Here is a 24,241-nt window from a genome sequence, read left to right as displayed (position 1 = left end):
TACAGAATCAGACTTGGGAAGAGGTTTTAAGTATTTGCTGCCACCAAGCAGCTAAGAATTTATGACATTCGACAGATATAGTGTGGTTACAAACTGGCTGTTCAATAGGTTCCAGTGTCCTCCTTAGGCTTCATGATCAAAAGATCTCAGACACCTACCTTGGTGCCTAGGCAACTAAGGTGAAAGGACACTGTTGAACTTGCCAGTGAACTGTCTCGTTTGTCCAGGAACAAAGTGGTTGCTATTAAACCACAGTACTGTGCCATAGTTCCACTATTCTATATTTACCTACGAATCTGCTCTCGCACGGTGTCTCCATCACTTTCTTCAATGCCACTCGACAACAAACCCATCAGCTTCGTCTCAGAACAAAGCCTTATACGATCCACAGCTCTTCACGCATCTTGAATCTATCCCAATACCCAACAACAACAACTTCTTCCTCTTATCATGGCGCCTAAGCGACGAAAGTCCGGGGCAGGAACATCGCCGGCATTCATCGGATTGGTAGTTTTTCTTATGCTCTTAATATCAGGACTAGCCCGGCACATTTACGTGCAGCATGGTGCCAATTACGCTCAGTTCAAGAAAAGAATGTACGACAACTTTAACGAAAGTTCTGAGGAAGCGACGAAGGCAAGCCCTGACCGCCCGAGGTTAAGCTACTACGACGTCTTAGGCATCCCCGCCTGTGTGCCCGACAGCCAAGTCAGGAGAGGCTTCCGAAGACAGGCCGTAAAGTTCCACCCTGACAAAGTCGGTCCGTCGGAGCAGGATGCGGCAAGCAAGATGATGCAGCTTTTGACGGAAGCCCGGGACTTCCTGCTCAGCAAGAACCGCTGCTCGTACGATAGGTCTTTGGGCTGCTCCGATGCGCACTTGGCTGAGTGCCGAAAGTCGAAGCAAAAAGAGGCTTCGGAGGAATTCGAGAGGAAAAGTGAGCAGAGGAAGAAGGATGACGAGGATTACATGGCCCGGAGGAGGGAGTTTAGACGTCAGCTGCAGGAAGAGATGGATAGAAAGGAACGAGCGAGATGGGAGAAAACATGGGCTGGAAAGGCTGAGAAGCAATGGAAGAGGGTTGTTGATCTGGCATTAAAGATTAACAGAATCCTCTTCTTTTGGTGGCATTAGGATGGGTTTCTAGGGTTGCTGAGCCCTTGACATAAGAGTAATGCAAGGGCCAGATGGTTATTATTTTATAACATTCCATGGTGTTTTTAGAGCAGGATTTGGTAATAATAGTTAGGAATTTTGCGAATATATGGTTACTCGTATACCCAATGAAAGAATATGAAAGAATATAAGTTTACTTTACAGATTTCTCTAGTCTTATTTCAGGGATGTGTTGCTAGTTTGTTACGGCCAAACAAAGGCTGCGCTGATCATGGTATCTTGATCAAAGAAACTGTAGGTAGTTTTGTGAGAAACGATTAGGTACACGCTGAAGATTCGTTAAATTCCGTACCATAGGTACCTACCCAACTAAACATTTAGAATTCTGTAGTATGAACTCTCAATAAACACGACGCTGAAATTCTTGACACACTCAGCAGATGTTCTTGCTAGCATGCGAAAGGGGCAACTGTCATGTGATTTACTAGCTGGTGACCTCCTATGTTTACATCACAAAAATTTGACATCCTGTCAATACTTCTTCCTAGGTTAGGTTAGTATTTAAGATTTTGTGACCATTGCCAAGATCGCAGCCTCAGCTTCCTTGGGGTGCGATATGTTCAAGAAGTGACAACCGCCCTCGAGAAATTCCAGCTTGGCATCTTTGGAGCCCGTGAAGAGCTTGATGTGCTCCGCCGGGACAACAGTCCCGAAAACGGGGTCATCCGTTCCCTGAAGAAGACAAACATTAGTACAGCCGTCTCACAAAACCTAGCAGTACATAGTTCAAAAGTTGGTAAAGGAAGCAAATGAAATATACTCACGTGCAGCCAGTGAATGGGGCACTTCACATCCCCCAGTCTATACAGCAGCCCATCCCTCTCCGCGATGCAGATCGTGGCCATCCTTAGCTTTCGAAGACCTTCGGCACCCGAGTATACGCGCCGGAAAATCTTGGTCCAGGGCTCGTTGATGTCGGGGGTGTTCGCCGCGCCAAGCCCTAGCCCGAGCACGGGCTGGATCCAGTCATCGCCAACCACGAAGTCGGGGGTCGTCGCGATGCTTCTCCACTTCTCCAGAAATGGAGTCACAAACGGAGCTGGGTCCCTGTGGAAGTGCGCAAATCCAAAGCAATTAGCACCCAGGGCATCCAACAACATTTATCATCCTTAAGGGCCAAAACCAACGCTGAAATTTCCTCGGGCTCGATAAAAAAAAATCACTTACCAGCAACCCTTCGAGCGGGAATCCGCAGTCTCAGCGTCCATCGATGTCCCGAGCGTGATAAGACCAAGGACCTGTCAACCAAAGCACACCGGTAAGCCTCTATCTTTCCTCACGCAACCACACCTATCAATCGGCACCAAGTGTCTCAGACATCTATGCACCTAGGTCACTCAACTCACCACATCCGGCCTCAGCAGCGCCATCCTAACCGCGATCCAGCCCCCCTGGCTCGCGCCCAACACATACGCCTTCTCCACCCCGAGCGCGCGCAGCGCCTGCAGCGCAGCAAGCGCCGAGTCCCAGTACGTGAAGTGCTCCGAGTCGCAGGTGGTGGCGCCGTGGCCGAGGGGCTCTATGGCCACGAGGTTGGCGGCCTGCTGCAGCTTCTCGCTGGCGAGCTGCGCGCCGTAGAAGTCGACCGTCGAGCAGAACGGGACCATGAGCGCGAGCGTCGGCTTCGTCGCGTCCAGCTGCTGCTGGCCGCCCGCTATCGCGTACCCGACCCGCGCGGCCAGGTGCGGGACGGCGATGGCCTGGGCTGATGCTGCTGCTGCTACTGCTGTCATGGTGTCTCGTTTGTCTAGGTATCTAGGCGAAATGTTTTAGAAAGTGTAATGTCTTTTTCTGTTTGGGAGAAAAAAAAAGGACTGGCCCTAATAGATAAGCTTAAGAGACAATGATAGAAATTGAGTTTGACTTGGGGAGAGAGTATGAGAGAGATAGACTCGTTACAAGCCACTTGGATAAGTACGATTTGAGATTTCCCAAGGGACAGGTCCCTTTGACCCTAAATGCCGTATGCAGCCAAAGTGCTTTGACGACCCAACAGCTCATGCTTTATCCCACGAGCATGGGGTCTCTTTCATCACACATTCTAAAGTCTTGAAGCAAACACCACACAGTGTCTCGGTAATTTAAACCGTGGGGGAATTCCGGATTGATACTATACATTACGCGACTATTGAGTGGAATTATAAGTGTTGGGTGGTTGGTATATTTAATGCCGCGGCAAGGGAGAAATACCTACCCTCGCAACATCCCTAACCTTAGGTGTTACAAGTGTTGGTTGAATGCAAGTGGGATACTGTTGTGATGTGATACTTGGGTATTGCCATCTAAAATTGGACCCAAATCAGCAAACCCCAGACAGGGAAATTGAAATTATAAATGTTGCCATTCTAGTTGACTGGCATTCGTGGCATATGGACTAGTTTAATTGGGATGTTCTAGAGCAAGACTAGAGCATCGAGAATATGGGATTCATACTATCTCGTGCCTTTCTCAGCCTTCATCTCTTTTTGAGCTTGGGCATTTATCTGGATTGCCTCCTTCAACTTAGCTACAACCTCAGGTTGACCCCCAAACGCAGTCAACAACTTCTCATCAAGCTCCTTCTCGGTGGCATTTAGACTATTCGATCCACGTTTACCACTTCTGGCCGAATTGATTAACGTGCCCCATCGCTGCGTAAATGCATAAATGCTTTGTCGTAATAACTCGTCCAGTTTTTCATTTGCGTCTTGTTCATTCGGGGCTTGGCTTCTAGCAGATGCTGTAGTACCATTAATAGTAGGAGCAGCTGACGACCATAAGCCCAGAGATAGTGAGCCACCAAGGATGTCTCGGAACATGCCCAACCAATTTTGAGGACTGAGAGCATCCCAGATTTGGCCAAAGTGCTGCATAGCTGCTGGATGAGATTTAACATCACCAATCTCGAGCGATACAAGCCCATTTTTAAGGATCAGTAAATTCTTGATCATCAATAAGTCGGGATCAGGGTCAGGATTCGCTGCTTTGCTAGATCTAAGTCGACTTTCGGCGCGTTGCAGGGCCATAATTGTTTCGTCAATAATTCGGAAGACGACCGGGCTGGACTTTGCAAGTAGGGGTGTTAGCTCTGCATTCTATTAACGAAAAAAGAAGAACTTTACTCACACTTCGTTCCTTTGGCATAGCCTGATCATACATGGCCAAAAGCTCAAGGGCACGCTTTGTTATGGGATGAGCATTGGACGAGGCAACACCGTTCACAACTGGAGTAAACTTGAGAGAATCTGGCGAGATAGTAGCTTTAGATATTGATTTAGTCACTTCGGCGTCAAACGCAGTGTCGGTAAAGGGCCAGAGGTGTTCGATGAGTAGCCGGGCAGTGAGGTCATGGCAGTGAGCAGAGTATCGAGTCTCTTCTTCATCATACTCTAGTAGAAGATATTCATTGGTGATCCATCCAAGAATGTTACAGACGGTTTGAAGCTCGCTTGATTGCAAAACAGGGTGCAATGTCGAAGCAATCGGAGAAATATTTGCGACACTGACCAATGCTTTCTGATGAGTCTTCAATGCCGCATACGCAGATTGTGGGTCTGCATTGTACTGCGGTTCGATTGAGAATATTTTGGCAAATAAGCACGCTTCATCGTACGACCGCTCATAGCATTGTTTGAGAAAATTGCGACAGGCAGTCTCTACATTAGCTTCCTTGACATCTTTCTTGAATGTTTCGAGGTCATGTTGAGTGATGGGGCGCAAATCTCGGTCTCTAACATCTGAGTAAGATGAGAAAACGTTGACTGCAGTGTTAGAGTAGTAGTCAAAGTTCTGCCCAGCGATAGGGTTCCCTAGCTGATCATAGCAACTACGGATGACACGCTGGGCATTTGCCACCAGGCCATCCACCTCCAGTACCATCTCTTCGAATCTTCCGTAGGCAAGGGCATGTCTGGCAGATTCGGACTGGGTGGCTGCGATTTGTTTCGATATATCTGAAGAGATGCGATCGAGATGGCCTGTAAAGCCAACCTCAAGCAAATGGAGAGCTTTGGTAAGCAGTGACTGATATCTTGCCAGATACGATTCGGCATCACGGTAGTCGGGCTATTGCACTTTAGCATAGGTGCAGAGATGAGGAGGATGGCCTGAAACTCACGTGCTTCACCATGAAATCTATGCAAGCGTCCAAGTTTGTTAAGATCTCGCCAAAGTTCTCGTGGTTCACCAAACGACTGGCGCCGGGAGCGTTCAATCTCCTAGTGACCCCATCGAGATAGGCATAGTAATGCAAATCAGTTCCGACTTCGTCTGCCAGTTTCTGTAGCCTTCTCTGCTCGGATAAGAGGTCATCGCACTGAGCCTGAAAGGAGGATGTCTGAGATTCAACGGCATGGAATGAATCAGCCAACGACGTAAGCAAGCCTAGAGCGTCGTCTACGCCGCTAATGAGGGCTTCTAAATGACGCTCTGTTATTTCCAGTTGATCCCTGTAAAGTCTGTATCCCTGTCAGCGACGGCATTGCCACTCATTCCAACAGCGGGTGCCATACAGTTGGTCCTGCTGGCTAGCCTTTATTAATTCATCATCGACAAGTACCAGCGTCGGTGGTGCTTTATATCGAGCTTTCTTCTCAAAAGTCTCGACCTTCTCGACCATCAGCGCATCCAAGGTCCTGTCCTTGGCTTTTATCCGCTTCTTTTTTGACAGGGCAGCGTCTTTGGAGAGCTGGGCGCGAACCACATGATAGAAATCAGAGTAGGACTTTGCCCTTTTACTCAGCGTTGCTTCGGGAGGGTCAATTGAATTCTCAACTTCTTTGAACAGTTCGAGGGGTTCGACATCATCGGGCTGTTTGCTTCCCTATAATCCATTATCGTGTTAACGTAGTCTATGCGGAAATGAAGGAAAGGGAATGCGTGGATGGCAAGACGAACATTGGGTTGTTGCAAAAGGGAATCCCTCCTTCTGTGGCCTGAGGTCTGTTGTATAGAAGGTGTCTTCTTATGCGTATGGTCTGGTACGAAGTTGTACCAAGAATCCTCGTACATGATTTGTCTTTGGTGGGTGTAGGAATGTGAAGGTTGGCCAGATTGATTAATACGATTTATTCATTAATATGTTTAATATTTATTTATTCTTCGTCGCGAAACTCGAAACTGTCCACAACAACGCAACAACGTCAGTCGCTTACTAAAGTTTTAGTGTGTTATTATAAGTGGGTCTATTATCAGGTAACCTAGTAGTTACTCCGTACCCCACATTCATGAGCCCCTTTTACTCCTTTTCACTGTACCTATCACTAAATCTTATGTGTTGTAGTAAATTGAGACGGTGTCACTGCTATGATGTGCTCACTATATATTTTTCTTCTTCCCACAATATTCTTTGTGGAAAACTTTGGCTTTTCTCCTAAAATTTTCGATTCACCAAGCCAGTCGTGACGATGTGACGATGGATTCAAAAGACATAGAACTGCTAGAGTAGGTATGTTCACAACCCCTTCTTCTATCTTATCTTGTTATTTTCTTTCTTTTTCCATTTTTTTCGTTTCGTTTCGTTTCTTTTCAAACCAAAATGTGAGCTCAAAGAAAGTGCCTCCGCGTGACCCTTTCTTGAGCTAACCCATCAACCCTCCTACGAAGGGGAGCTGCACTTTGTAGGTATACATCGATCTAGTTGACCGATCCCTTGATTCTCACGACTTCTCGTATGCGACTCGGAGCTCGAAAAACTCCGTCTCATCAGTTTGGAGCAAATCTCAGTCGAGACCAGGAGATCTGAGACCGACGGTGCTTCTTCAGGTTGCAGACTCCAAAATCTGCCAAGCTGTAGGCGGCTACTAGAGTAAGGCAATGTTGCCAAAGCCACGTCATCCCCCGGATGATGCTGCCGTAGACCGTGGTCAGTGCTGTTGTTTCCCTCCCTTTCCTTAAGCCGAGCGGCCTGAGCCTATAGCAGATACCTCACGGCAGTACTCTCTGCTAACTCGAGAAGTTTTATGCAGATAGCATGGATGTGGCTTGTCGCTGCTACCGCTATCACTCGACCAATATACCTGTAGAGACTCACCTAACTAGCGTCGATGATCTCTGATTATTTGTATCCTCGAAATATGGCTAGGCACAGGTCTGTATGGCAGCCTAACTGGATATCACGTTCCGTATGTTGGTCGAAATACGTCGATTTCAAACTGTCCCGCCATAACGTCCTGAAGGACGTTCGCTTGTCGGATTATTCCATGCTCGTTTGATAAGCTATCAGTTATTCACATCACCTCAAAAGCCTTTAGTCGTTTTTCGAGTATTGACTCTGAAGTGGGGATACGATACGTTGTTACTTTTACCACCACCTATCACCACGGAGGTCGTGCCGACTTCCCATCTACCACTTCTGAGAACTCAAAGATGGGCACAAACCCCAGGTACTTGTACAAGGCCCGGTTCGATCATTAACAACTGGGTCGATCCTCGGAATATCTACTTTAGATGGACTAGGATCCTCAACACTTAGGTACATGAATCTAGTCAATCATCCGTTCGCACAGCAAATAGTATCGATGAAACCCCTCATCAGCTTCTGTTAGAAATCACATTTTCTCTTACTTCTACACGATTATAAGTAAGTGTTGTGGCTTAAGGCTGGTTCCTTTTTCCATTTAAGGATATTGAATTATGCCGAGTGCTCCTATTTGCAATTCCTATCTGTTATAATCAAGTGCCTTCTGCAATGACATTGGTAGGTACAAATATCTTTCCATTCACTCAAATTCAATCTTCTAAGTACTTACAGCCGAACTAATTTACCAGCAAGTCTGTTGTACCTGCACTGTTATCATCTTTCAGTAACTATGTCTATGAACCTATGAATTTATCGTATAGTTTCTGTCAGCTAGTCTCCCCCTGTGAACAATCTCGATGTCTGATAACTGAGGTCCCTGTTTATGGAGAAGGAATATTCATCCTAAACCAAGGCAAGTTTCCTACACGGAAACTAGTCGGTAGTATCTCGGGATGCTGAATTGCCATTTACATACGTGTATGAGGTAGGCGCCTTTATGCATCCCCTCATATGTGTCATTGTAGCTGTACATGAATAAGAAAAAACTGATAGATCTAGCTTTAGAAAGACACCGACATTAGGTCCAGTTTTCCAGACGTTTCTTGGTTGGCGATATCAAGGGCTAGACAGTCGGGTGGTTATCAGGTTGGTATGTAATTCGTTCCACCCATGTTATCGTTTTGATGCCTCAATGGAGGTGTTCCTTTTGATGGATTTATAGAGTAGCCAATGGCACTTCCCACACCATGTACTTAAGTATGCAAGATATAGGAATGTCAGGAAGTGAAAAGTCGGTATGAGTCCCTACGGAGCAATATATACCTCGTCATTCCCATCAAACGGATCAGCTTTCAAGAAACTGGTCAACTTTGAAGCTCAGCAAGATTCGAGGTTTTCAATCTCAAATTATGTTCAACAACTCTAATAAGGCTTGTTATAATGGGTGAGTCGCTACTAGGTAGGTATACATTACCCTCTAAATCTTCGATGCCTGAAAACTGGAAGCATACAATTCCTAATACATTCCTATGAGCCACATAGCGAGACGCCACCCAGACCAGATCACTACTATCGATACCTTGTACCGATCCCGACAGTAGTCCTACGGGTCTACCAATACTACCGAGATCTATTCCGAGGACGTCAGGAGATATTATGACACTAGGGTCACCTTCTCTGTCAAAGGTTTATGCGAGGGCTAGCTAGAACCAAGGGGCCATCATGTATATAGCCTTGGAGCCTTCATTACCTCCTGAGGGGTTTAGAACCACACAACATAAATACTGTTCTACGCCTTCCAAATTTTCTACCTACTTAACTACATCGCACCTGAATTTAATATCAACGCTTATGTTCAAAATACTTGTCACTAAAAGCCGTCATTAGGTAGGTAGCTTTGCCTACCTATGACCCCCGTCTCGTTCTGATGATATGCCGCAATTTCCTATCCAGCCTCAACCTCAGCCTCAGCTTCAATCCCACTCCCTATCACGACCCCTCCAGGTGGTATAAATCTAATATGATGTTACGATCGTGAATAATCTTACTTTTTTTTTAACTCCCAGGACTTTTACTGTAATAAATCAAATAATGAGAGCAGCATAGGAAATCAACCACAATAGCTATGGACGGTATTACACTGGTAATTGGAGCACTGCCAAGGTTTATGGCTGTGTAAGATCTGGATGGGGCGGGCCGAGAAATCTAGATCGGGTACAAGTCCCGGGTATGCACTATTACCCACTAGTTAGTACATGCCAAAGAGCACGTAACCCCGGACAGCTACGTACGTACACCGGGATCCAATCATTAGGTTAGGCCATAAGAAATGCGAATCGATGAATGGCTAGAGATAGACCCATCAGATTAGAATTTAAGGACACTTAAGTCTTCAACTACCATAATAGGTAGTATACATGTATACCATTACTTAGATCAATGCGAGTCCCATGAGTCTACTGCTGTGGATGGTGGAGGGGAGAAACAGCATAGTTAGTTATTAAGCAATTTTGATCCATCATTACTTGATAAGACCCGGGGAAAGGCAATGCTTGATTCTTATTAAAGGTTTAGATCAAAACTGATCTCCTTTTGCAATTCAATAGTATTACATCCTCCATGGATCATATCATTTTATCAATGTTCAAGGTCGTAGTAGTTATCGTAGTTACACAACACACACGTGTAGATAGCCCACCAGGCCCCACCTATTTAGGGCTTAGCGTGGCGTGAAGCAGTACAATGTGGATCTTAGTGGAGAAGACTACATACGGTACGTACCTATCATGCACTGTACAGTGTACATATACTACCTACTAGGTAGTACTAGGTACTAGTCGTACCTCCTGTACAATGATATGATTCAATACTCCTTCACGCATTTTTATACACCGACGGTATTGTATCTGTTCTCTAGTTCTCTTAAGCCGCTTCAATGAATCATTACTCCTAATTAGCCCACCAACAACCACCCCCCCTTCTCTCCCCTTGCCCCCCTTTCCACGGGTAGGTATTCTCCAACAGTAACTCCCTCCCCTACCCCCTATCATTCATTATCATATGCACCACACCCCCCCCTCCCCTTCACCAATACACTATCAATGCCCACCCCCACCCCCACCAACATGCGACCCCGCCGACGCCGCCGAGCTCGTCATCGACAGCGACCCCCGCATCCCCGCACCAGCACCACCGCCGACACCCAGCCCCCCCGCGCCGTCCGCCGCAAGTCTACGGCTCCGGCCAGTGCGATGCTGTTGCGACTCGATCGCGTCCTCGAGCCCGGCGCGGAAGAACTCGCGCTTGCGGTACGCGCAGGTGCACACGATGATGGTGAAAAGGAGGAACGCGCCCGCGATGGCGCCGACGACGGCGCCGATGGTGCGCGGGCTGGTCGAGTGGAGGGGTAGGGAGGTGTCTGGTGGCGGGGGCGTTGGTGGGGAGGGGATCGTGGTGGGGTTGGGGTTGGGGGAGAGGGCGATGGTGAAGGAGGCGCCGGGGATGATGATGGATGTTAGGGGGTAGGGAAGCCCGGGGATTGATTGGGATGCCATTGGTGAGCGTTGGTTGAGAAGTTGAATTTCTGATTGGTGATATCTTGGTTGGTGATATCTTGGTTGGTGATATCTTGGTTGGTGATATTAGAGATCGTCAGGATTAGCTTTTCTGGGAATTTTTGGGGCGTAGAATAGAGGAGTGGACTGGCGATACGTACTAGTACTGTAGCTAGATAAATACTAGGTACTGGGCAGGTAAGAATGGAACAACAGATCAATGTGCGGACCATAAAGAGGAGATTATCTACTAAGTGTAGTATACACGAATGAACAAGTGTATCAAGGGCCGTTCTGCAAGGGCAAAAACAAAGTGATTATGTACCCAGGCATGTTATAAAAGCGAGAGGGTGAGTTCGTCGTTATTTCTCTTGCCGCTACTTCTGATGTCGGTTCTCGGGTTCCAGGTATTAGCATTCAAGAGACAGCTCCTTGGAAAATATGAAGATTCATTCTTTTGTGAGTGTGATATTTGCATCTCGATAACTATTTCAAAGCGGCGATGATCACAGACTGATACTCACATATCGAAATTCTCATAGTTACGTATGTGATTTAGGGACTTGGGAAGAGGGCAAATAGAGTCATATGCACTTAAGAAATTCGAGGAGAGGATTAACAGATTCCTATGAGCTGATACACACCAATCAGTGTAGCAGATAATGCACACTTGCTATATTAACGTAGGTAGGCTTATAGTAGCAAACCGCATCATTTTAGTTACTATCATCCTGTTATAATTTCATGACTCTACTCGATAGAGTTTCAAAGCTACTACTTCATGGCTCTCATATGTTCAGCGTACGAAATCGCCAAGAAACGAAGACTACCATTTTAATCCAAAAGAACCTTGCTATACCGGGAAAACCTCTCTTTGACGCGTGTCACTATCGCCAACCAGTGCACAGTTGTATGGCGGAGACCTGAGTCGCACCAACATCGGGTCAAAGGCAAAATGCATGACTGGGCATGATAGGGGCTCTTTTTCTTGTTGCACATAGGAAAGAAATGGCTAACTGTGTCAAAATGTAGAGTGATTACGTAGGATGCTATAAGGAATTCAGCCTGCTTTATTGAGATAACAAGCAGTCAGGCTGTGGCGGGAGCGCGGTTGGGTAAGGGGCTGTAGTCGATTTAAGGTCTAGGATGGCAGCCTCATGTAAGCACAAGCCGAAAAGGGGCGAGTAAGTGTTTATATTCTCGGCAGCGGAGCGAACCGTTCCGGTTTGAAGCTTGGGTGCCTTCGGATCAAATGATTGGCTGTCGGGGACTTGGTATGAGTGATTACAGAAATATCATCAAGATACTGACGTGAGAGTACGTACAGGATTTAAATTCCTGTAACCTTAGTGACTAGCACATGTACACATGTACACATAACGGCCGAATGGGTTATTGATATGCTTGGTTGGAGAAATTCCAAAGGCTTGTGACAGGTAAGTCCATTCAAAGTGAGTGATAGATTGGAGGGACAGGTGGGAACACTATGGAATCTCTAGGTATTGGAGTTATATGCCTTATGCACCCTAAACCCAGGGGCCAACGGCTCATGTACCTATCTCAGAGTTATCCCTCAAGCAACCAGGTCTTTATACGTCGAGCAAAGAATTCCTTGCTTCCATACACCCCGGAGGTCAAGCGTATGGTCGATATCCTCGAGAGGGTTCCCCTCCACCAGCACCAAGTCTGCCCTCAACCCTTCCGCAATCCTACCCCTATCATGGAAGCGCAGTCTTTTGGCTACCAAGGAAGTGGCAGATCGCAACGCCTCCTTGGGCGTGAAGCCACATTTCTTGACCAGCAGAGCTAGTTCGTGATGTGCCGTAATACCAAAGCCCGTTCCGCGCGCGGGTCCAGCCGAATCGGAGCCGCTGAAGAAAAGATAAGTGTGAGTCTATTCGGTGGGCTGGTCACTTCAAAGCTAACAGGTACTTGGTAGGTACTCACAGAATGATGTCAATGCCCGCCGCTCTCATCTCCCTGACGCTTTGATAAGCGTATTCCACCCTCGCACTATCGCTGCTAAAAGCCATGCATTCGCAGAGTGCTGCTTTACCGTGGGCACTTAGCAGTTTCTCGACTCGAGGATCGTGAGCATAAGCTTCTTGCTCCTTTTTTCCTTCGGTGGTGAGACTGCCAATTGTTGCCAAGGTCGGATTACAATGGCTAGTATCGTAGTTAGTTCAGGTTCTTACCCACGATGATGGATTTTCCAACAAGACATACGCATTGTTAGCTAAATATGCGTCAATCAGCTCCTTCGTCGGCGGCTTATCGCAGAAGGTGTGTGTCAATCCATCGACTCCGGCACGAAGAATATCTAGGGTCCCTTGTAGGCTCAAAGAATGGGCGACGGCTACAAAGCCATGTCGGTGAGCAGCGTCCACAATGGCCTTCTGAAGTTCCAAAGGGGGTACTGTCGGCTTGACGGATAGACTGCTTCCATCTTCGTGCATCAATTTGATATAATCAGCTTTGTCCTTGATACGGTCTTGAATATAAGCCTCGACATCATCCAAGGTTTGCAAGTTCGGCCAAGTGGCAACCTTGGCTAGGGTCTAGATTGGTGTAAGTCTCAATGGAATATGGCATCGTTGGGAGTCTCTAAACTGTCACCAACCTCTTCAGATGTGTCAAAGGCGGTGACAACTGCTGCAGGCCATCCACCTAGTACGGTAGCAGCCGAACTTGAAGTCTTGAAATCCGATATATCGGGGTTTCGTGCGGCTTCCTCTCTCACGGCAGCTACATCTTCCGCCTCTTGGTGCATATCGCAAGCGGTAGTTACACCGAACTTCAAAGATTGTGCAAGTCCCGTGTTTTCCTTGTCGAGGTGCGTGTGTACGTGACCATCGATGATTCCTGGAATGAGCGTATATCCCGGTTTTGAGAGGACGATGGTTGATTCATCGGTTGCCTCCAAAGATCCAGGGGAAACATACTTGATGAGACCATTCTCTACAAGCACGCTCCCGTTTGGTATCTCATTTTCGCCATCAAAGATGCGGACATCTTTTATTAGAAGACTGGGCGACATTTTGAATGAGCTATTGGAAAGTAAGGAGAGTACTAGGTAAAAGTACTGAGGGTACGTATGTACTTGTAGTGCGGTATGTGAGTATCTCCATAGTATTATATATAGGTACCTAAATAAGATTTTGAAACGAATGACATCAACGTATACTTGCTTTTTTTACTTCAACTTTCGGAGAAATCACGAGTCGTGATTAGATACACGCGAATCGGACATCCGAGGATTGGTAACTATTCCCGAAAGGGGCCGGAGTCGGGTAGATTGACTAGGTACATTGGTAATCGGATTGAAAATATCAATTATACCTATCACTCCGTCGTATGACAAGTACAGATCGTCTCAGGGGTTTGGCTGGGGCGGGAAGAGGATGGCTGCTATAGGTAGATATATCCGATATCCATGGATGCCTATACGTGCATAGGTACGCACGTGATACTACATATATACCAGGTATTTACTATGTATATAGTACTAGGCATTATTGATGGGATAGGGCTATCAATGGAAAGTATTTGCATGATACTATGATTAATGTAGCTACATAGTAGTTGAACAGCGTTGTGGTTGTCATGTTTGAGATGGTTGAATCTTCATTTCTTTGAAGGCCTGAAAAGGGGAAGGGCACAGACCACCTAAATCCATTACGTAGCCCAAGTTATCCTTGCACCTCGATAAGCGATAAGCCCCTCCATCAAATCAACCCCTCCGAATGCGACAAAAGGGAAAAAAAAAGATTAAAGTTATTTGCGATGCGATCAACCCCCATCCATCTACTAAATACTAGATACTACAAGTAGAAAATAATTCAGGATGGCGCCATACGATAGCGACTCATCTGCTGATGAAAACGAAAATGACAATTTCACCGAGACAAATGTGCTCCTCGGGTACGCCTCAAAAGACCCTGGCGACGAGACTATAAGTCGTTTAGGTGGCCATCCTGTAAGTGGTGCTTCCTTTTTTTCGTGAAGCTATTTCCACCTGTTTCATAAACTAATACGAATACTTATATACAGGAATGGCTAGACCCAAGCAATCCACCATCAGCCGCACTCGCGCGCTGCAAGGTCTGCAAAGACTTGATGGTATTGCTACTACAACTAAACGGAGAGTTGCCAGACCGTTTCCCCGGCCACGAGCGACGGTTATATGTCTTCGCATGCCGGCGCAAAACCTGCCGGCGGAAGGAGGGCAGCATCCGCGCCCTACGTAGCGTAAGGATATCTCTCGGTGCCACAGCAGTAACAGAGAACAAGAAGAAAGAGCAACAAGAAGAGGTGAAGCCAAAAGAAGAGATACCAAAACCGCCGTCTAATTTAGGAGAGACGCTCTTTGGCGCCAAGACGATAGGGTCACCATTAGGCTCCGCGAATCCCTTCTCAACGACCAACATTGCCGCTTCGACGAGTAGCAACCCCTTCTCCAGTCCAGGAAATCCATTTAGCAGCCCATCCTCAGCAGCAGCACCACAGGCAGAATCAAGCCCCAAGCCCAAGAATGGAAGCCCTACACCCCCCGCAACCGCAACTTCAACCGAAGAAGACCTAAAGTCCCTCCCCAAAACCTTCGCACAAACCCTCTCCCTCAACAACACTCAACCACAAACCCCTCCCACTGCACCCGAGCCCTGGCCCCCGGTCTCCTCCCAGCCACCCGCCTACCCCATCTCGTACCTCGCAGACGCCGAATTCGAGACCCTGGACCCCACACCTACCACGATCCCGCAATCCACACGTATGGACGTCGACCCCTCCGAAGACCCCAACACCAAAACCGTCGGCAAGAACGGCAAAGAAGACCGCGACGTCTTCGAATCCAGCATGGACGCCGCCTTCCAGCGCTTCGCCGACCGGCTCTCGCAGAACCCCGAGCAGGCGATCCGGTACGAGTTCTCGGGTCAGCCCTTGCTCTACAGCAAGACCGACTCCGTCGGGCGCTTGTTCTCCCCTTCCCCTAGCCCCGGCATCGACAGCAAAATCTCCACAGCCACAACCACCGCCAACGGCAACGGTAACAGCAACCGCATCCCCCGCTGCCCGAACTGCGGGTCCCCCCGCACCTTCGAAGTCCAGCTGACCCCCCACGCCATCACGGAGCTCGAGGCCGAGGAGCTGTCGCTCGAGGGCATGGACTGGGGCACCGTCATTGTCGGGGTGTGCGAGCGGGATTGTCAGGCGCGGCACGTTGTTGCCCTATCATCATCGGAAGAAGAGAAAGAGAAGGAGGGAGAAGGGAGGGTTGGCTATCTGGAGGAGTGGGCGGGTGTGCAGTGGGAGGAGTTGACAGGCTCTTCTGGGGCTGGGAGACGGTAGTGTGCGTGAAAAAAAAAAGGATACGGAAAAGGAAAGAGTGGGGGGGGGGGGCGAGGCTGGAGGGTGAACTATGGAGGTGTGTGTGTACCGAGTTAAAAATGAAATTTACGATACCTACGAGTGAATATAATATACATGCGTCTTAGGTATGCTATACATCAAGATTGTTATGCGCAAAGACCTGGCGACATTCCTTCCATACAAAGCATCTAGTAAATATGATCCATTCCTCTAGATGAACTCTGACACCATTAGTCTTCATATCATGACAATTATACCTACGTCGCAAGTTGGAGGAGTTAGCAGAAGATGGAGATGGAAAGACCAGATCACAAATAATTACGAAAAACCATGAAATTTGTCAGTTCGTAGTGTTTATTCATTTCTGATACTCGTAGCCGCCTATTCATAAACGGCGGAATAAGCAGTACACATCAAGGTTCAGGATCCCTGAACTGTCGCCCGTAACGCCAAAGACTTTGACTATAAAGCCTTTTTTCCCAATGCTGGTTTGTACCGTCACCTTCGCCCTTTTGTCATCGCCAGAATCGTCAAACGCATTACTTATATGGTTTCTTCCCAAGCCCTTCTGATGACTCTCGAGAACATGTCCACGTTGACATCCTCACGGACCTCGGTCTTTTTGGCCTCATTCTCAGGGTTCTTGGGGATCTGGACTAGGTTGTTGTCGTCAACCTTCCAGCCAGCTGTCTCGGTAACGAACTTGAGAGCGGCTTGGCCTTCTAGACCTAGCCACTGCTCTAGAACAGACAACTCGATCTCACGGTAGGCGTGGCTGACGAGTGTGGCGATGCGTACACGGATGAGCTCCTCAAATCCATCGATATCGGTAGTAAGATCGGCATATAGGTCGTCCGAGTCCAACGTCGCCCAGAAACGCGCGTATTGTGCTCCTTGAAGTTGGTTGCTCAGTTCTCGCAGCTTGGTGATGGCCTCAGGTAGTTCGGCTCGCGAGTTAGGTGCCAAGAGGGATGGAGGGATGAGGTGTAGCGCCAAAGCGAATTGTGGCGAAGGAAAGCATGTCAAGGCTTTCACTAGAACATTCGTGATGACCTCATCCTTGACGCGGTCAGGGTTGAGTTGGTATCTGGAGTCCAGTGGTTAGCTTTTTCTGGTTTATCATATTCATGCATTTTTCAACTTGGACTAATATTTTGAGCAGTGCAGAACGCAATAATAGTTGGCAGTCAGGTGCAAAGAAACAACATCAAAAGGGCGATGGTTATTTAACCTCGTCGCCGCATATCAGGTAATAGGAAACGTGGTTAATTTGATCATCATTTAAGCCAAGGCGGAAATTAGAGAATATTGTAATTTGAGGTAATACTCACAGCTTCAGTAATGTCCGGTTTGCGTTGGAGTCTGTGTATCGGCTCTCGCATTGAAGGCGCAGGTAGTCCTCAAGGTGGCCTACAGCCTCGGGGTTATATCTCTCTAAACCATTGATGATGCTGGTAATATCCTCAGGTCTCTCTTGGGGGTCTTCGGAATCCATCTTGGAAGTTATTGGTCGCGAGGAAATCGAATCGAGTCCTTTCACGATGGTCAAAATTCAAAAGAGGGAAAAAGTTGAACATGGTGGGGCGGCGATGAAAGTTGTAGAAGTTTTGGACAGGTGGGAATTGTGCGTGTGCGCACTAATCCCTAAGAGGCATAGCCTGATTATAGTTATGCCTAATACCTACAATTTATGCATGATATCTTAGTAAGTTTTATGCTCTTATGCTTGCTTATACTACTAGGTACCCTACCTAGGGTAGGTAGGTCAACGATAAAGGAGTCAAACTTCTATTACAACATTGAAGAGCAGAACAAAACATTTATCGCAATATTAAACGCAAACAGCAAAAAAAAAAAAAAAAAAAAAAAACATTTCAAATCCATTATGAATAGCCACATATATTTATGAGCTCTTATTTATAATACTTCTGGTATCTCTACGCCGCCCATGTCGCCTCTATTTTAACCCAATCCTCATTCCTCATCCCTCATCTAACCCAGCGTGATAAACTTGCCCAGGTATCTAGTAGGTAAGCAATGCCTTTATTTATTCAACCACCAGGAGACTGTGGCCAGTCATTTCCTCCGGTACCGGTAGACCCATAGCAGTTAGGATGGTGGGTGCAACATCTCCCAACACACCATCAGTCTTCTTCAAAGACCAACCCTTAGGAGCGTTGTCCATAATTAAGGGGACCTTGTTAGTCGTGTGAGAAGTCTTGGGCTTTCCATCGGGGAACTTCATCTCCTCGGCATTGCCGTGGTCAGCAGTGATGAAGAGGATGTAGCCTTCCTTCTTACAAGCATCACGAATCAAACCGATGGCCTTGTCAGTGGCTTCGCACCCAACGATGGCTGCCTCGTATACACCAGTGTGGCCAACCATATCAGGAGGGGCAAAGTTGTTCATGACGAACGGGAACTCCTGCTCCGCAAGTCGCTTGCAGACCTGCTTAGCGACGCCATCGGCGCTCATCTCAGGGGCCTTGTCGTATGTTGCGACGCTCTTGTTAGATGGCACCAGGTCCTGCGACTCATCTCGAGTCTCTAGAGCAAAGGCCTTCTCCACACCACCGTTGAAGAAGAAGGTGACGTGAGCATATTTCTCAGTCTCAGCCACGTGAACCTGCTTGACACTCTGTTTGCCTAGCCACTCGGCCAAAACGTTGCCCATTCGCTGGGGCTCAAAGGCAATCTCGAAGGGGTAGTCAACCTTATATTGCGTCATGGTAACGAGGTTGATCTTAGGGTAGGGGAAATCGGGTCTGGGCGAACGATCGACATCACCTAGTAGCTGGGTGATCTGTCGAGCACGGTCTGATCGGTAGTTGAAAAAGAAGACCTCATCTCCATCCTGGATACGAGCTTCTTTGCCGCCAACGACAATGGGCTTGAGGAACTCATCATTCTCGCCCTTCTCGTATCGTTCCTTGACAGTCTTGACAGGGTCTGAACTCTCTTCTCCCTCGCCAAGAATCATGCCCTTCAAGGCAAGCTCGACTCTCTCCCATCGCTTATCTCGGTCCATAGCGTAGTATCGGCCGACGACGGTGGCGATCTCACCAATACCAATTTCCTTGGCGGTTTCGAGGAGCTCCTGCATATAGCCAACGCCGGACTTGGGGTCGGTATCACGGCCATCACCGAAAAAGTGGATGTAGACCTTGGGAACGCCTGCGGCCTTGGCAGCCTTAAGAAGAGCGTACAGGTGCGTTTGTTTGGAGTGCTAGACAAGTTGGGTCAGCCACAAGCGACTAGGGTTGCGTTAATTAATCCAGCTTACCACACCACCGTGAGAGACAAGACCACATAGGTGAAGTCTTCCAGTGCCACTCTTAGCCCGGCTCAGAACGTTCTTAATAACCTCGTTGTCGGCAAGCTCCCCCTTCTTGATAGTGAGGTCGATACGGACGACATCTTGCCATACAACTCTTCCAGCTCCAATATTTAAATGTCCGACCTCCGAATTGCCCATCAGTCCTTCGGGAAGGCCAACAGCAAGGGAGGATGCTTCTAGCTCGGTGAATCCGGTCGAACTCTTGGACAGCTCGTCCATGACGGGGGTCTTTGCGGCGGCAATGGCGTCGCCATTTTTGGGAGACTCGGCAGAGGGAATTCCCCAGCCGTCAATCACGACTGTAAGTCCGCAAGACGTACAAAATTAGCCAACCGATCTCGAGGTAAATGAGAACATAGCAAGCAAAAGTGAAGTAATCAGGTTGTCTGGATCTAGATATCTGAGGAGGAGGGGCAAGAGAGGGAGACAAAACAGGAGAATCAGACGCACTCAAACAGGCCTTCTGGCTTGGGGTAGTCATTTTTGGATTTATTGCTTATGAATTTCTATAGTCTAGGGTGTTATGAGTATAGAATAGTATGTGAGAGTCTTAGGGAAGAAAGGGAAAGGAAAAGTAGGTGAGATATATTGAGTGATTTTTTTATAGAGAGAAGAGGACGCAACGGCCTTGCGTTTGAAATGTTGAGATGTTTCGCATGATGGTGGGATGCTATCAACTCCCCACAGACTTATGGGCCTAAAGGGCCTATGAGCTATCGATATGGTCTATGGTGGGGTCCCATAATCTTTTTTTTTCTCATGCACTACGGTATACCGCTAATTATTAATCCCCTTTACCATGAGATAATTTGTCGAGTCTAGGTGCAAATCCATGTGATTGATTTATCTTGTAACTACGTCAATTTCAATTTCCAATAACTCTGGAGGATCTACAAAAATAATGTTCGTGAAAGAAATAGCTTTAAAGAATTAGGTGAAAGAGAGGAGTATACAAGGACCCTAGTAACCCCACCTCATCCCAGGTAGGAATTTAGAGGGAGTTCTGTTTTTGACGTCAGTGCACCTCCCTCTTATCCCCTTAAGTGGCATAAAGCAGCAGCAGACACACCGTTACTAAAATTAGTAGCAGATACAACCAAGCCAATTTACCCACCGCCCCATAAATCTATTATCCAATAAAATCAACAAATTCTGTAGGTACTTAGTTTACCACTTATTTTTGCGTATGGCACTTGTACCAACAGTACTTAGAATTACATTAAGCCACAATACAAGTGCCACATCGAGATCGTGGCTTAATGTTTACCATACTTTTTAGCATCAACTTTAATCCTCGACGAGAACGTCCCTAAATATGGTTTCTTTAACAAACTTGCCCCCCCTACAGGTCGTTTGAGAGCCGCGTTTGCTTGCAGGTACGGACAAGCCGTAAAAGGGAATAGCCTCATCTAAAATACGGCTTATCCAGGTCGCGTAGCGTACCGGTTTCAAGATTAGAAGAAGCGTTCAAACGACGCGTAGCTGGATCGGTATCGTCAGCCTGGGTGGCGCTGGCGTACTCAATTACAATTGCATTAAATGCCGGAATAACCTAGCGCCGGCCAGCGTTGTACCGCGTTGTATTTGAATGAAAAATGGATCAATATATGGGGTTGTGGATAAAGGTGGAAATAGTGGATTGAAAATGATGTACTTGGTGTTATTTTTAGTAACGGTGTGTCTGCTGCTGCTTTATGCCACTTAAGGGGATACCGGGAGGGATCTATTGGAAAGCACCGACAGAGTGGAACCTTTGCAAGCATTCGTACATTGTTACAGCATCCACGATCGAATCAACGTCGACGCGATTATCGACATTGACTTCTAGCCCCATTGTTAGCCATCGTTTTAACTTTAAGGCTGCACTGCAGCAACAGCTACATACATACTTACTGTACATTTGTAGTACCTCTCGCCATCAAGGTTCGCCTTTACGTAAGGAAACCTGCACAGTCGCACTTCAACTCTCTTCGCCCATCTGTCCTCCCTCACCTCCCTCATCAACTCTACAAATACCAACCAACACCAAAAAAATAAAATAAAAGCCTACGATGACCTCCAACCAACCAGCCCAACCCCAACCCTCCATCCTCGCCATGCCCGACGGCCTGAACCCCGACACGCTGGACACCCTCACCGAGCTCGCCGTACTCCTCAACCGCCTGCGCATCCCCACCACCTCCACAGCCAGCACCAGCGGCGCGACTCCCGCCGCCGCTCCCACACCCTCCCAACCACCTCCCCCCCCACCACCGCCAGCAACAGCCACCTCCTCGCAGTCCTACTCGCACGCGCACCCGCAGCGGCAATTCCAATCCCACTCCCACTCCCACTCCCAAACCACCATCCACGCCAGCAACGCCGCGGGCGAGCTCTCGCTCAAGGAAATCGCGCCCGCCGCCGACGTCCTCAAGCACCGGTTCCAGCGCGCCCACGCGCAGGTGAAGAGCCTGCCGGACGTGGGGCGCGACATCCCCGAGCAGGAGGCCGAGATCGCGGAGCTGGAGGCCCGGCTGGGGAGGCAGCGCGACATGTTGGCTCGCTTGTGCGAGATGGGCGCGCGGTTGGCGGCTGCGGGGCAGGATGAAGGGGGGGAGAGGGATAGGATGGTTGTGGATTAGGTGGGGGTGGTGAAGGAATGAAATATGTAGGAAAGGGGCAGGAGCGCGGCCGATATGAGAATATGAGCACCCACGCGGCATCAGGCATCTGTCATACAGTTGCATTTACATGGAGTTTCGGTATTCAGGACATGATACCACCGACGATGGCTCACGAGCAGTCATGCAGGAAAGGGCATCAATTTCGGCGTATATTACAAAACTAACATTTGTGATACGGAGTACAAGAAATAAAAGGGTCTACTGACGCTGCTCTAAATCATCAATATTTGGGTGTGTAATCCCCAAGTGTCATCACGCTCGCCATAACGAATTAAGCACCCACCTTGCAACTCTTCCTAATCGGATGTTCACGAACTAAGGACCCCTACTTTCCGTAATATGTCGTCCGTACTCAGGTTTGGCCCTCCAGGCACCGAGTTCTTCCATATATCCTCCCGAATCCGCTTCTCTTCCGGCAGGATGCTCCAGTTCGGGGACGGCTCGGTCTTCAACCATTTGAAGTCGTCTACCTTGTCCCATTGATCCTCTCCCTTTATCTCCAAATCGCTCGTCTGTACCAAGATTAGCCACATACACACGAGGCTGGCTTGCTTGGAGAACTTACGTAAAGCTCGGGTAGCGGTGCAAATCGCATGCCTGAGCAATCTTCGATGATGGGGTGGCTCCTACAGTGGAGGTAGATGTCGACGTTCTTGCACTCGTGGATGCGGACTTGCCGCGAAGCGACCACGACAATACTATTCTCCAGCCCAGTCATGTGTACCGGTCCCGCTACGTGTCCCGCAATTATCAGGCTGTTCTTTATATTTTTCAAGACCAATCCTGCAAACGGCGCTCCAGTACTTGTAGGGATAGTCATATCGACGACACAGCGTTCCAGGTTTGCTAGGCTGCCCGACGACGTGGCTCTCGAGGCCGTGGAAGGGAGCATGATGTGTAATCCGGTGTGGTCGTATATGGAAATACTCTTCGCGTTCGAGAAACTCGGCTTCCTCACACCTGACTGGTGTTCCAGCTCTTCATTGTAGTCTTTGGCAGATTTCAGATCACTCATGGCGTCGCGCTTTGCCGCGTCCAGGACCGGCGATTGCTTGGATCCAACATTACTAAACGCCGTGCGTACTCGCGGGTCCACTATCGGAGCTGATGCAGCAGATGCTGGCTTGGACGACTTGGACTTGAACTGGAAGCGTGATTTTGGGGCAAACTTGGCGGTGGTCTCGTTGAGTTTGTCGGTTAGGGCCTTGATAGCCTATCTATGTGTGAGAATAGAGGAGGCGCATCTTGACTGTCTATGCTGATGCGTACCTGGGAGTACGTTCGTTGGTCATACGCCGGGATATAGTCACCTGCGTCCATCACTTCGTTTGACAGGCGAGAGATTCCAGATAATACGTTGTCAATACAATCTTGTCGTTCTCCTCCCACCGCGGCCATTGTTGCTAAGTCATCGATCTGGTCCTGGATAGCTTCGTCGGGGTCAGTTAAATGTTCATTACTCTTAATATTTACAACAAGATAGAATGCATATCTTACCCGTTATTTCTGCTTGAAAGTAGCGAAAGAATCGCTCTTTGGAGTCGGACATCTTATGAGTTGGGATTCCTCCGTTGAGGTCGGTTATTAGGCTAGGTCTGAAGGGAATAAACACTTGAGTATCCATATTTAAGTTGAGGATTGCAAAGTGATAGTTCAGGTATGTGTAATAAGGGGATGATCGAAAGGTACTATAAGATGGTAGATGAGACGACAAGAGGATATTATATATACCTTGGGGTTTAGTAGGTAGGTACCACGTAGGGTACTAGGTAGGCATGTAGGATTCGTAGAGGGGGTATGTGGGTGGTGAGGGTGGTGAGGGTGGTGAGTGGTACAATTAGAAAATGAGCATGGATCACGATACCTCTCTCGTCTATGCATACATCGCAGGACCCCTTCACTGCACTATGTCGTCGTTAGTTGGAGATACAATATGTACTTGGGTATTAGTGGCGTAAAGAGAGAGGTTAGGAGCATCGGCATTCAACTGGATCCTGCCTTAATTCGATAAGAGCAAGAACCCTGGAGGGGCAAGTCACTTATCCACTGGATCTTACCCATCAGTCCCATCCAGGTTATGCGGGGTAACCCATACCACTAACCTAACCTAGTTGATTTTGAGTTTTTTCATCACTTGTTCTTTCTT

At 47.9% G+C, this 24,241-nt stretch overlaps 9 protein-coding genes across 9 annotated transcripts; 3 read left to right on the top strand and 6 right to left on the bottom strand.

Moving 5' to 3' along the window:
* Nucleotides 1–108: 108 nt before the first annotated feature.
* Nucleotides 109–1,301, top strand: GGS25DRAFT_82711 (uncharacterized protein). Its single transcript, XM_049266053.1, has one exon. The coding sequence runs from the start codon at nucleotides 451–453 to the stop codon at nucleotides 1,132–1,134; it is 684 nt and encodes a 227-aa protein (XP_049112253.1). The 5' UTR covers nucleotides 109–450; the 3' UTR covers nucleotides 1,135–1,301.
* A 184-nt stretch (nucleotides 1,302–1,485) lies between these two features.
* Nucleotides 1,486–3,321, bottom strand: GGS25DRAFT_510328 (putative alpha/beta hydrolase). Its single transcript, XM_049262644.1, has 4 exons — nucleotides 2,523–3,321; nucleotides 2,344–2,414; nucleotides 1,941–2,223; nucleotides 1,486–1,848 (listed from the first exon to the last, which is right to left on the bottom strand). The coding sequence occupies exons 1-4, from the start codon at nucleotides 2,907–2,909 to the stop codon at nucleotides 1,678–1,680; spliced, it is 912 nt and encodes a 303-aa protein (XP_049112252.1). The 5' UTR covers nucleotides 2,910–3,321; the 3' UTR covers nucleotides 1,486–1,677.
* A 148-nt stretch (nucleotides 3,322–3,469) lies between these two features.
* On the bottom strand, nucleotides 3,470–6,278 carry GGS25DRAFT_510326 (Sec34-domain-containing protein). Its single transcript, XM_049262643.1, has 5 exons — nucleotides 6,052–6,278; nucleotides 5,667–5,977; nucleotides 5,273–5,612; nucleotides 4,282–5,220; nucleotides 3,470–4,220 (listed from the first exon to the last, which is right to left on the bottom strand). The coding sequence occupies exons 1-5, from the start codon at nucleotides 6,163–6,165 to the stop codon at nucleotides 3,609–3,611; spliced, it is 2,316 nt and encodes a 771-aa protein (XP_049112251.1). The 5' UTR covers nucleotides 6,166–6,278; the 3' UTR covers nucleotides 3,470–3,608.
* A 5,769-nt stretch (nucleotides 6,279–12,047) lies between these two features.
* On the bottom strand, nucleotides 12,048–14,344 carry GGS25DRAFT_510315 (uncharacterized protein). Its single transcript, XM_049262642.1, has 4 exons — nucleotides 13,349–14,344; nucleotides 12,955–13,286; nucleotides 12,676–12,894; nucleotides 12,048–12,599 (listed from the first exon to the last, which is right to left on the bottom strand). The coding sequence occupies exons 1-4, from the start codon at nucleotides 13,763–13,765 to the stop codon at nucleotides 12,302–12,304; spliced, it is 1,266 nt and encodes a 421-aa protein (XP_049112250.1). The 5' UTR covers nucleotides 13,766–14,344; the 3' UTR covers nucleotides 12,048–12,301.
* Nucleotides 14,345–14,515: 171 nt separating this feature from the next.
* GGS25DRAFT_510313 (programmed cell death protein 2) lies at nucleotides 14,516–16,333 on the top strand. The gene is made up of 2 exons (XM_049262641.1): nucleotides 14,516–14,704; nucleotides 14,779–16,333. The coding sequence occupies exons 1-2, from the start codon at nucleotides 14,573–14,575 to the stop codon at nucleotides 16,072–16,074; spliced, it is 1,428 nt and encodes a 475-aa protein (XP_049112249.1). The 5' UTR covers nucleotides 14,516–14,572; the 3' UTR covers nucleotides 16,075–16,333.
* A 98-nt stretch (nucleotides 16,334–16,431) lies between these two features.
* On the bottom strand, nucleotides 16,432–17,844 carry GGS25DRAFT_510311 (armadillo-type protein). Its single transcript, XM_049262640.1, has 2 exons — nucleotides 17,427–17,844; nucleotides 16,432–17,182 (listed from the first exon to the last, which is right to left on the bottom strand). The coding sequence occupies exons 1-2, from the start codon at nucleotides 17,588–17,590 to the stop codon at nucleotides 16,639–16,641; spliced, it is 708 nt and encodes a 235-aa protein (XP_049112248.1). The 5' UTR covers nucleotides 17,591–17,844; the 3' UTR covers nucleotides 16,432–16,638.
* A 131-nt stretch (nucleotides 17,845–17,975) lies between these two features.
* On the bottom strand, nucleotides 17,976–20,094 carry GGS25DRAFT_510310 (BPG-independent). Its single transcript, XM_049262639.1, has 3 exons — nucleotides 19,883–20,094; nucleotides 19,379–19,731; nucleotides 17,976–19,321 (listed from the first exon to the last, which is right to left on the bottom strand). The coding sequence occupies exons 1-3, from the start codon at nucleotides 19,911–19,913 to the stop codon at nucleotides 18,143–18,145; spliced, it is 1,563 nt and encodes a 520-aa protein (XP_049112247.1). The 5' UTR covers nucleotides 19,914–20,094; the 3' UTR covers nucleotides 17,976–18,142.
* A 694-nt stretch (nucleotides 20,095–20,788) lies between these two features.
* GGS25DRAFT_82456 (uncharacterized protein) lies at nucleotides 20,789–22,433 on the top strand. Its single transcript, XM_049266052.1, has 3 exons — nucleotides 20,789–20,808; nucleotides 20,862–22,326; nucleotides 22,416–22,433. Exon 2 carries the CDS (start codon nucleotides 21,484–21,486, stop codon nucleotides 22,051–22,053), a length of 570 nt encoding a protein of 189 aa, XP_049112246.1. The 5' UTR covers nucleotides 20,789–20,808; nucleotides 20,862–21,483; the 3' UTR covers nucleotides 22,054–22,326; nucleotides 22,416–22,433.
* GGS25DRAFT_82320 (TBCC-domain-containing protein) lies at nucleotides 22,281–24,190 on the bottom strand. Its single transcript, XM_049266051.1, has 5 exons — nucleotides 23,979–24,190; nucleotides 23,593–23,690; nucleotides 23,365–23,525; nucleotides 22,661–23,308; nucleotides 22,281–22,607 (listed from the first exon to the last, which is right to left on the bottom strand). Exons 2-5 carry the CDS (start codon nucleotides 23,642–23,644, stop codon nucleotides 22,404–22,406), a joined length of 1,065 nt encoding a protein of 354 aa, XP_049112245.1. The 5' UTR covers nucleotides 23,645–23,690; nucleotides 23,979–24,190; the 3' UTR covers nucleotides 22,281–22,403.
* Between the last annotated feature and the right edge of the window lie 51 nt (nucleotides 24,191–24,241).

Source organism: Hypoxylon fragiforme, assembly GCF_022984875.1.
Source record: "Hypoxylon fragiforme strain CBS 206.31 chromosome Unknown GGS25scaffold_10, whole genome shotgun sequence".
In the NCBI taxonomy this organism is placed as follows: domain Eukaryota; kingdom Fungi; phylum Ascomycota; class Sordariomycetes; order Xylariales; family Hypoxylaceae; genus Hypoxylon; species Hypoxylon fragiforme.
The sequence above is the reverse complement of the archived record's forward strand: the minus strand, read 5'-3'. Positions and strand labels throughout refer to the sequence as shown.